Genomic DNA, 11999 nt, shown 5'->3' with positions numbered 1-11999 from the left:
CTGTTCGGTGGCGTAACTGGGAGGGGGGTGCCCACATCTCAAGTGACGAGGGGCCCCTGAGCATTATTTAATTTAATTGATTTATTTGTTTATTTATTTAATTGTTTAATATATGAATACATCTTGCAGTTTTTACAACTGAATTAAATGTATAATACACCATTATTATATAAAGTTACAATAATACAGTTATTTACAAGCATTAAGATTAATAATAGTAAAACTTAAATAAAGATTAAACAAAAGATGTATTACATAAGCAGATCGAATGTACAACATATGGGTAACCTAAAATTTAAGAGATATGTTCGTTTGAGAAATTTGGAGTAAAAGAGTTTTTAAAACGATTTGTGTAATATTTAGTTGATTACTACATAAATAAAACGCATTTACGCGAAATCAATATTAATACTATCAATGCTATAATGATACAACTTCGCAATTTTAGTATACTGTCAATGAAAGAGGAATGTTTTTTTGTTGACGATCTTTAGGGTGTACTCTCAAAAAATGAACATACCTGAATGATGGTATACTCGTACACGAAAAATGTTACGTAAGCTGTGAGTTGAACATATGATATGTTCTTTTTACTAAACCAGTTTCATGACTGATGGATTTGCACCAAGCACTACGAAGGACCCCCAATTTACGACGTCGTTAAACTTTTTGTCATCAAGCATAAACACTTGAGTGGCTCGAACTGCATCAGCAACTGTCTTCCCATCAATAAGCTTCCTATAGAAATGTTTCATGAAGCACTTGGTCGCTTCATCTGGGATTGCCCAAAGTGCTGTGACAACAGAACGGGCACCAGCGAGTTGAAAAGCTCTTGCTACTCCAACTACACCCTCACTCTTGATTGAACCACGTGCTGTATTACAAGCACTCAAGACAACTAAATCTGCATTTATTTTCAACTTCTCCACATCATCTTTCGTCATAAGAACATCACTGTCGCTAGATTAACGAAATGAAACAGATGGACTGAGAAATTTAGAATTAACCTTCACTATTTGAATACGGCCAAATTTCCACTTAATATAAAATAAAAAATTTCATGTTGTCAACTGCTATACAGCGGCTCTGTTGTTTCACTTTTCTATGACGTAAGTTTGTCTTAAGAAAAAAACGTCCAGTACACTGCTGTTATTCATCACATAATGTTGCATATGTGTACGTGCAACTACATATAGATCTTGTTCTCATGTGCAGAAATTCTTTGTTTTTTAGTCACATTAACGTGATTGGCTATATTTTAACAAAAACAGTTGTCCTTGTAAATTTCCAAAATATTCTGGGATTCTTTCTCAGCACTGTAAACTTTTGACGACCAAATGAATTTATTCAGGTTAATTTGCCAATCAAAAGTTTACAAGTTTATACAATGTTGAGTTGAAGGCCCCCGATATTTTGGAAATCTACAAGGACATTTTCAGGTGAAATTTAAGAAATAGAAAACCTCTCCGTATCAGTTCTACAGAGTTATAGAAATACAAGGGGGAGTTTGGAAAAACTCGAGAAAATGCTTGAAAATAATGTATTTTAATATTACCTTAAATTACCACCACAATTAGCTAACGCCAATGCGCTGCCATCTGAATTACCATGACATGCAAAATGTATTACACGAGCAGTTGTAATAAGTCGCATGACTGCTGTTTTAGTTGCTTCATTTCGTATCAACGGCTTCACGTTTAGCATTTCTCCCACAGCATAAGCTTCATCTTCGGCAAATTGTAAATTGATCTCATGAGTTGGATTCCCAACGACCAAAGCGTTACCCAAAGGCGAGTTTTTACTTTCTGATGTTGTTCTCTTTGTTGAGCATGAATATTCGAAAGATTCAAATGAGAATGCCTCCAGTATAGTCAAATCGTAGCAAAGCGGCTTTGACCTCAACTTCAAAGCGGAAAAAGGGACGTTGAACGTTTTCCACTGGGGGACAATAAGTAGTTTAGGCTTATCATCGTTGTTCTCCTGGTTCATCATGGCCTCAAGCTCTTTTTCTATTGGCTTGACAAGAAGATTTGAAAGTTTTTCAATTTGCTCAGCCAGTGAAGAGCACGTTTCAGTAGGTGAACGAAACCTAGTGTTGCAGTCATTTATTATCGCATTCTCCTCATTTTTAAGGCAATTTACGGGTTGAGAAAAGAGTTCCACATCTTCGACAACTGCATCATTTCCATGGAATGGTTTAACAGCCGCTTTGTTCTTTTCTATTTTCTTAGAATCATCGAAATCTCCCTGTGGTTCATCTTTTTCCTTTTTCACAAGCCATTGTTCAACGAGTTCAATTGATTGGCTCACCAGAGGACTGAAACAGTTGTATTTTCTTCCACAATTTATGTCACCGCGGATTTCTATTTTGTACCTTCCTTGCGTTTTGCGAAGAGCAAAATCTAAATTGGTAAATATTTCATGGTATTCAGTGCTCGGAATTGAATAGTGCTTTAAAAGTTTACCACGAGATGAAATCAACCAAAAATACAGTTTTCCAACTTCTTCCAAATTAGATATAAACATAACGGCAATCTTTTTTTGTTCGATCATGTTAAGCAGATCGTCAACCGAGTCGATTCGAAAGTCGCGTTCCTTCTCAATTCTATCAAAAAAATCGCGTGCACGTCCTTTCTCCGCTACAAGTAGGGCCTCCATGACGTTGCCACTTTGTATCAAAACATGTTGAAGCAACTGGTAAGGCTTACGTTGTGTTTGATTAAATGTAATTTTAGTGAGGCTATCGTCGATAGATTTACGAAGGCCTTCACATCGATCAATCACTTGCCTCAGCAATTTTTCGGACTCTTGCCATTCGCCATCTTTTATTCTCAACTTTGCCAGCAAATAATCAGGGCTAAAACGAAATTCCTCTGTGTCGCACCAGAAAGCTTTTGTTGGTCGCTCTGTATTCAAAGCTTTAAGGTAGTATTCTTTTGCCTTTACACTATTTCCTAGGCCCTGATAAGCTCGCCCAAGATTGCAAAGACCATTGTTAACCACCCTACTGTTTTTTGCACCCATGCCAACATCCAGACATAGTTCGTATGGCTCTATCGCTTCTTTATATCTTCCCATGTACTCATAGGCAAGACCAATATTGCCAAAGGCACATCCTTTGTGCGAAGGTTCTTGAATGTTCAAAGCTAAGTTCAGTGACATTTTGGCATGCTTCAAGGAATCATTATATTTCGATTTCAAAAGTTCCACGACGCTTAGGTTACAAAACAAAACAGATTTGTCGATGTCAGGGAGAAATTTCCAGTCGCTCATTTTTTTCATAACAGCATACGACTTATCATACTTGCCCAGTAGTAAATACAAATGAGCTAGATTGCGAAGCACTCTCACGATGTAATAGACGTTAATAATTTCACAAGCTATCTTCAGCAGTCGATTGTTTAAATCAAGACTCAGTTGGAACTCACAACTCTCAGAAAAATGATGATCAAGCTTGTACAGCAGAGAAAACTCCTTAGTCAAAGTTAAAGATTCCCGCGTATTTTCCATGAACATGCGTATATTTTCTTCATTGTCCAAATCAAATACATGCGTGCGTTGCCTATCAATGTTGATCACAAATTTCTTGGAAAAATAAACATTGACAATTTGTATCAGTTCGCTTGAGGACAAGTCTTCAGCGATTTTGAGTAGCTCGTTTGCATAGTAGTAAACATAAAGATGGTCGTCTTGAAGTAAATGAAAGCAGCATTTTCTAATTAGCAGCTGACTCAAACCAATTTGACTTTTACGCCAAAGTTCTTTCAACTGCGAAACTGTCTGGCGTGTTTCGTCATCGTCACACGAAATTTTAGGTTCAACTTCATCTAAAATTGTAAGATTATAAATGTTTTTAGGTGACAATAATCTCTTCGCGTATGCTTTACATGTGTGAAAAACCATATGTGATTACCATAAACGCATTTAGCGATTTAGAGGGAGAAATGAATGTGAACATCTAATCAACATGCATGCATTTATTTGTTTTGTATAAATATAGCATTTCTTTATGTCGTGTCTGACACTGATCCTATAGCGTACAATTCGAAAGATTCACATTTTGATTAACTTAATTGCCATTGTGTTATTCAATTTAGAGTTCATACATGGAGTAAGGAAAAGTTTAGTCAGTTTGGACCAAAGTCATTCAATATCAAATACATTCATTCAGCAGGCGAGCTGGGGAGGGAGAAAAGCTACATAGCTACATGTTCGACACATATGTTTTTGATTCCCTTTCTATCACTCTCTATATTTTGATGTTTTTTATCTGGATTTCTTCAATTTAATGTAAAAATATCTCAAGGTTTTTAGCTACTCGTAGCTGGTGAAGCACGGCATATAGTTTGAATAACCATGTCTTTCTTTATAGTGGATAAACGGATTCACAAAGGGATCATATGACATTTGGCATATGGTTAGCACTATTTTCCACCCAGCAAACCGCCCTTTACACAATCGGAAATAAATTAAAGATGGCGGCTAATGGGAAAGAACCAAAAGCTAAAAGGAAACCATGCATGCACTGGTGCTAGGTCGTTTTGAGATGGCGAGTAATTTTACATTTTTATAATACAGTTTTTAATATCAACATATGAAAATATTTACAGATAAATGTTGCAGTATAAATTTTCATGCAACCACCTTAAGTTATAAACTTATAATCCAGGCTGGAAAATATGTCGTTTTTCGACGATTGTGTAAAATATTACATAAAATATTATATTGTGTAGAATATTAGATTGTGTAAAATATTATATTGTGTAAAATATTATATTTCAAAGTAAAGGGCGGTTTGCTGGGTGGAAAATAGTGCTAACCTTGGCATATACTCATATTCAAGGCGACAGATCACAATATATCAATGGAATCGTTAATCAGAATTACCAATTATTTTTTTCAGCGTTGTGCATCTCGTCTTTGTCTGCTTTATCACAACATCGATGCTTTGATAATCATGTTTTACCTGACTTTCGTGTGTTTCAAGACACTGTAAGAAAACAATTAACTATTACATAATTTAAAGTCGATGAAATGTACGAAAGCAGCAAGTCATGGCAAAGACAGCGCGATTCAGTACCCTATTTTTTAGCAATGAAAGTTCATGATATTCATTTCTTTAGCAAATTAAATTCGCTAATTGTTTTGCCAGTGAGTGAATACGAGATACTAGCAAAGCAAAAATAAGATCAGGCTTGCTTTCCAGTATATTTGGAGTCAACAGGAGCAAATAGAGCCACCTGCTGTTTAGAGAAGGTGATTCACGAAGATTGTGTCGTATGAGGCCATTAGAAAAATAGACACTCACAGCGAGTTTGTGGGAGCTGTCTGAAATAAATGCAAGACTGGCGTAGTCAAATTGAAAAGTGCTCAAACCAGTTCTTTTCGCATTGCTTGTTTTGAAGTATTTAATTAGATATATATAGCAATCGGAACATACAGGTATTTCCATCGCAATGGGCAGCTCACTGTCTACGACAAGTACTTACGTTATTTTGTGATGCTTTCTGAGCTGCCTGTTTGTCTTTCTCAACATCATCAGATGACAATTTTTGGCTATTTTCAAATTTTATTTGAGGTTGAGGGGCTCTTGTAAAACCACATTTACCAGACATGCCTTATTCTCCTATAGTGTCCTGGCAGAAGCTTCACTTTTGCATATCTTATTGCTTTGTTTTGACCTCACTCACAGATTGATCAACAGCGGTTTGTTAAACACTCACGATGACGGGCGTTTGAGTTGAGAATACAAAACATTTTCATTAAAATCATTTCCCTCGATCCTCGACGCTACACCGATTTCTTAATGCCATTAATCAACTACAATCAGGTACGACAAATATCTGTCTAGTCGTATACTTATAGTTTACTTTCTGATGACATCATTTGTATTGAAATAGTAGAAAATTAAATCCCATGACTCTGGGTAAAACAGTAGTTCGGGGAATACCAAAACATTTATACATTAGTTCGGGAAATACCAAAACATAATACATTATTTCGGAAAATATCAAAACATTATACATTAGTTCGGGAAATATCAAAACATTATACATTAGTTCGGAGAATACCAAAATATTTTACATTAGGTCGGAGAATACCAAAATATTTTACATTAGTTCGGGGAATACCAAAATATTTTACATTAGTTCGGGAATACCAAAATATTATACATTAGTTCGGGAAATATCAAAATATTATACATTATTTCGGGGAATACCAAAATATTTTACATTAGTTCGGGGAATAACAAAATATTATTCATTACTTCGGGAAATATCAAAATATTATACATTTATTCGGGGAATACCAAAATATTTTGAGCTTAACACACACTAGCCATAGGCTCATTGATACAACAAAAATACATGTTTATGTGGTATGGTTTCGTCTTTAGCTGTAATGCATCATAAGACAATGTGATCATAATTCAAAACCACTTTTTAACCCAATGTAAATAATGTTATTATCTGTCAGTTGCCTAAAAACCGACAGATTAAAATACAGACTAAAAAACATAGACTAAAACATGCAACTGCCGAAAGAAACAAAACTGCCCACTTGATGGAAACTGCCTACAATCAGGGGCGGATTATCCAATAGGCTAAGTAGGTCTACTGGCCCGGGCTTTCGAGAGGTCCGTTGTATCTTTATATAATTAGGATTTGCACGTTTTTGCTATTCCGAGATAGCTAAATGTGCTTTAGTTAGATCATTTATTCTGTTGAAAACCTTACGAGCAATCGAATGCAGAGGAAAAATATCTTTTGTAGTATCTACTGTTGAAATGCGCATTGCTCAGAACTCATGAAGTAGTGGGTTTATCCCAGTTTCCCTGACCATGTCCCTCATTTCTTACCCTATGGGGCTACAAGCAGGAAACATAAAAGCAAAGGAAAACTGAAGTTAATGGGAGGAATGTAGCTTTATCACTTAGACGCCTACAACTTTGTTTTAGCCTACAGGCGCTCTAATTAGTAATCCGCCACTGCCTACAATCATCCATTATTTACCAAGCAACTGTGAGGCCCATGGACACTTACAAAACTTAGACGTACATTGGACTTACTAAAAAAGACAAGACGCAGGAACTACATTGTCTTATTCCACTACAAAAAACTAAGAAACTCGACCAAGCTCGGTAAACACATTTAGGCCCTTTAAGACAGTAACATCAATCACGACATCTCATGGAACATCATCACTCACAGTAAACCGTACAACAGCGCTAGCAAAAGATGCAACCTTTCCCTAAAAGACAATTTTTTATCATCCAACAGCCAACACTATATCACAAACTTGTTTCCTTTTGTCACCATGGATGCAAAGCTCGAAGCTCTCCCATCTAAAATTGTAACCATACACCTCGTCCCCACATATGTAAACTTTAGTCACTACCGCTTATATATATATTTTAACATTTTTGTATTCATTTATTGGAAATCCCCTAAAGAGTGAGAAATCACGAAACAGGCTAGTCTGGCTGAAATTGTTTTTTCGTGAATTTTTTCCCCGCTACCTTTATACTTATGCTCTGCTTGCAGGCATCGAACACTATTACGGAGAATGATAAAACAAAAACTTTTTATTTACAATATGTATATTTTCTATATGTCCTTATATTCGTGTTCGCTTGCAATCACAAAAACGCGGAAATACAGTTAACTTAGAATCGTAAAAAACTGCAATTCTTTAAATTTAATAACAAGGAAACATTTGCCATACGGATAATATTAGGTGAGGATGCACAAGTCCATAATGGTGCAACTGGGAAATATAAAAATAAGAAATTTGAATGAAACACAGAGATGATTTTTAGTACAATTTCATTTTTCATCTAACTTGCATGTTTGTCGGTCAGAAGGTCGAATTTTGTTCCAAGATTTAACCACTTGCGGAAGGACAAATAAGCAGAAACATGAAGAAAAACGATCCGCTACTAGCAAGAAACGAATCTTTGCATTTTCACAAATGATATATTCATTGCAATAAGAGTTTTACTTTACATCAAAGTTTACCATTTTTAATGAACTTGTCATAGAGTGCAAAAAGAAACTAATTAAATAAACATTGCAAGTTTGTAATTTCTATTCAAATATGTCAATAAATGTTTGTTGCCCATGACAAAATCTTACGAGTAGCTAACTGAACGTACTTCAGGGATCTAAAAACATTTCAAAATCTCATTTAACCATGTATAAACATTCATTTGCAACATTGCGTTTGGTACCTTCTCGAATACTGCGTTTGCTAATGATCCCATTGTTATTGTCCGTGTGACCTTCAAATTTGACTTGATTTCCTTGACTGTTGGTAGAGAATACGCAGATATATAATTAATGTTTAGTGACAGGATGACAGTTAAGCAATATACAGAATTACTGACTACATTTTTACTCAAATTGTAATAATAAACATTGCAGTAAATAAGCGACTTCTTCAAGAAGCTGTGCATGGTTTATCTCAAACTATTTACAATATTTATAACTGAAATATATGGAAAAATGGCTAATGTAAAACGGCCAATTGCAACTTCCTCAATAGGAATCAGAGAAGTAGATTCTATGAAATGTTTTAGACGCATTCTGTAAGACTTTTCAAGCTATTAATACATGTTAGTTAAAAGATCGGCCTTGCCACCTTTCTGTTTGCTAAACATGTCTATTATGCTTTCCATACATTATTTTGTCACTTATTTGCGTATTCAAAGTTTATGGAAACTGAAAACGGAAAAGTGACAGGTGATGTAAGGCATGCTGTAGGTGGTCAAGATCTGCTTCAGGTGACCTTGACTAGTGCAGTGAATGTAATCAGGGAGACAGGAAAATAGGTACATGATGTATCTTCTGGAAAAAAGTAGATAAGAGGTTTTGTAGTGGAACAAAAAAGTGCAGGAGTGCATGAAGTGCACAGAGGAAACGAGTGGCAAAGAAGACATGAGTTAACGAAAGGATTAAAAAGAGTAAAAAGGAGTACATGAAGAGACACCATTAGGTTAAAAGTAGAAGGGGCAAAAGCTAAACAAAGAGTATGCGCTAGCTTGTACGATCGCTTGAGTAGTACAAAAGAAGAAAATGATTCATACTGATTAGCGAAATGAAATGCAAAAGATGTGCAGCAGGTTGGGGTTATTAAGGACAGAGATGGAAATGTATTAACAGATACCTGAGTGTGATAGGATGATGGCAAGCGTACTTCAAAGAGTTGATGAATAAAGAAGTTGAGAGGGAGCTAAGAGTAGAAGAGGTGACAACCGTAGTTAGGGAAGTTGCAGAGATTAGTAAAGATTAAGTTAGGAGCGCATTGAAGAGAATAAAGAGTGGTAAGGCAGTCTGTCCTGACGATATACCTGTGGAATTGTGTTTAGAGGATCGAAGTATCAGTTGAGCTTTTAACTCATTTGTTTGACGAGATTCTAGCAAATGCAAAGATGCCTAAGAAAAAGAGGAGATGTGTGCCAGTCTTTAGGAGCAGGGGAGACGTTTGTAGTTACATTAACTACAGAGAAAGAAAGTTGATCAGTCACACAATGAAATAACAATCGAAATTAAGGCAAGAATAGTGGAGGCTATAGACTTGGGAAATAAGTTGGTACTAGCGAGCAGCAGTATAGTTTCATGCCAAAAAACATATTAAGAGTTATGGCCCAAGATGTCAATTGCCTTTTGTTTAACAAAAGAGTACCACCGAGAATGAAAGGCAAGCTTTAAAACACAGTTGTGAGACCAAAAATTTTATATGGCTTAGAGATTTTGGAAAGTAAGAAAAGATAAGAAATATATAGCTAGACGTTGCAGGGATGAAGATGCAAAGGTTGTCTTTAGAAATGACACGGTTAGACAGAATCAGAAATCAGAATAGAAAAGGTAAAGAGTTAGAGAAAAAGACAGGGAGTCCTAGCTTAGATACAGAGAGAAGAAAGAGAATATAAAGTGGTGTATGTATAAACTGAGTGGACATAAACTAAAAGTTGGATGATTTCACAAAAGAAGATACATAACTACGACAGAAATAATTAAAGGGGGATGAGTCGTTGTTGGGGGTGGCTGCAACCCTCCCGGATAGTATGCCCAATGAAGGGACAAACTCATTTTGCATACGTGCATAACTTTTGCTTAGTGACAGCTTTCTTAAGGTTAGGTTTAAAGTTCTAAATTCAGAACATTCTATGGCTTATATGGATTATAGCCAATTATGTGCTTTCAGTGAAGAAACAAGCACATTTTACATGCATGAATGGTTATAGACAATAACTTCTGGAATTATCTGAGTAAGGCTATGAAGAGTACAATTAAAGAGTTTTTGATTTCAAATTCACCTGTCGACCTTGCTATGATGGATCCTTGTTTTTCCTATATTATACCATGGTCCATGGTACCCTTTGTGTAGTCTGTCACTGTCAATACCTTCCGCGCGAAGAATGCGTTTGCCAATACTCGCGTGACCTCTAACATTGATATTGTTTCTTTGACTGTCGCTAGAGAATACGCAAATGCATAACTTTTGCTTAGTGACAGCTTTGTTTAGGTTAGGTTTGAAGTACTAACTGCAAAAAAGTCTATGGCTAACAGGGGCTGGGGAAGCCGTGGGGGTCTGGGTGTCCGAACACCCAAAATTTTTGTAGGGTGGGTGTACCTTAAAGGAAGGACACCTACAAATTTAGCTTCTCATATGAACGTTTATGATAGGTGTACCAAATTTTCAAATTATTGAACGGGCACAAGGAGCCAGGAAATTTTAAATGGTTTGAACATTGACGAAATGACGGAAATGTGCAAGTCATTTGTATGCAATGAAGCACAACAAAAGAATTTGGCAGGATTTTTGTAATGTTTGCTCGACAAAGAAGAAAAATTGTTTGAAAATAACTAATGTGAAACAATTTTATTACTATTCTAAGTTTCTTGCGTTATGACATGACGAATATGAAACACCCACAACTCTTGAACGCTTCCAAAGCCTCTGATGGCTATTATGAATAGTAGCCAATTACGTACTTATAGTGAACAGACAAGCACATTTTGCGTACATGCATGCATGGTTTTAGACAATACCTTTCTGGGATTATATGATGTAAGGCGATGAATATTCCATGTAAATAGTTATCACTATAAAATTCACCTGTTGACTTCATGGATCCTTGTTTTTTGATGATTATGCCATGGTCGGTATTGGTAGGCGTACCCTCTGTTTGATGATGGAAAAAAGCATAAGTGATACACCGTTATTGAAATAATGTGAATTCTTTTTTGACTATTACTTTCCCAGCATGAAGCCCGAAAAGGAAAGGTGTCCAATAGGCAGAGAGTACTTACATGCTATTACTGATTTTTTTTCACAAATATTACCTGAAATCCAATGCCAAACAAATCAACAAAGGAAATAAAAGAGTGGCAATCATCTTCATTGTTCACTCAAAGTAATGATCTCTGCTCTCTATATATCTGACTTAACAATTAAACTTGTTCTGTGAATCCTAATTTGAGAGCATAGTTCTTATGCTACCATACTCTTTGTGCATTGTGGGTATTTCATGCGTTTAAACTGGTTTAAACATGCAGTCTGGCTCTGTTCCTTTTGTTTTTAATCACTTTCAACGAAATGCAATCAAACTTGTCTTAAAACACTTGTAGTTCACTTCCTCTTTAGACACGCGTTTCACGAATGAACGCACTTAGCGCAGACGGCACGACGTATCAGAGTTGCAAAGCAAAAATTTAGACAAAGAAACTTTTGAAAAACATCTTCGACAGTAGGACAGTAGTTTTGAGCGACCACGATCTCATTTCGCAAAATACATCACAAATTTGGATTGTATCACTTTTGCAAATGAATGTATCGAATCTGAATTGCGATAAAGCCCTATAGCACTGATCATTACTGTGACACTTTCTTTTCAAGTATATTTGACGTAAAAATCGACAATGCCTTGCAACGAAGGAAACCACTAGAAGCCAAGACACTCTTTGATATTGCAGAGCTGGATCAATTCACTTTTG

The 11999-nt window shown here is 35.9% G+C and overlaps 2 protein-coding genes across 2 annotated transcripts; both read right to left on the bottom strand.

The window, feature by feature from the left end:
* Nucleotides 1-71: 71 nt before the first annotated feature.
* Nucleotides 72-5894, bottom strand: LOC124446518 (tetratricopeptide repeat protein 28-like). The gene is made up of 5 exons (XM_046997358.1): nt 5490-5894; nt 4888-4990; nt 1556-3827; nt 521-960; nt 72-288 (listed from the first exon to the last, which is right to left on the bottom strand). Exons 1-4 carry the CDS (start codon nt 5613-5615, stop codon nt 594-596), a joined length of 2868 nt encoding a protein of 955 aa, XP_046853314.1. The 5' UTR covers nt 5616-5894; the 3' UTR covers nt 72-288; nt 521-593.
* A 2062-nt stretch (nt 5895-7956) lies between these two features.
* LOC124446840 lies at nt 7957-11525 on the bottom strand. The gene is made up of 5 exons (XM_046997719.1): nt 11349-11525; nt 11122-11187; nt 10319-10477; nt 8231-8307; nt 7957-8164 (listed from the first exon to the last, which is right to left on the bottom strand). The coding sequence occupies exons 1-5, from the start codon at nt 11405-11407 to the stop codon at nt 8157-8159; spliced, it is 369 nt and encodes a 122-aa protein (XP_046853675.1). The 5' UTR covers nt 11408-11525; the 3' UTR covers nt 7957-8156.
* Between the last annotated feature and the right edge of the window lie 474 nt (nt 11526-11999).

The sequence above is a fragment of the Xenia sp. Carnegie-2017 genome, unplaced genomic scaffold, assembly GCF_021976095.1.
Source record: "Xenia sp. Carnegie-2017 unplaced genomic scaffold, XeniaSp_v1 HiC_scaffold_22, whole genome shotgun sequence".
Taxonomy (NCBI): domain Eukaryota; kingdom Metazoa; phylum Cnidaria; class Anthozoa; order Malacalcyonacea; family Xeniidae; genus Xenia; species Xenia sp. Carnegie-2017.
The sequence above is the reverse complement of the archived record's forward strand: the minus strand, read 5'-3'. Positions and strand labels throughout refer to the sequence as shown.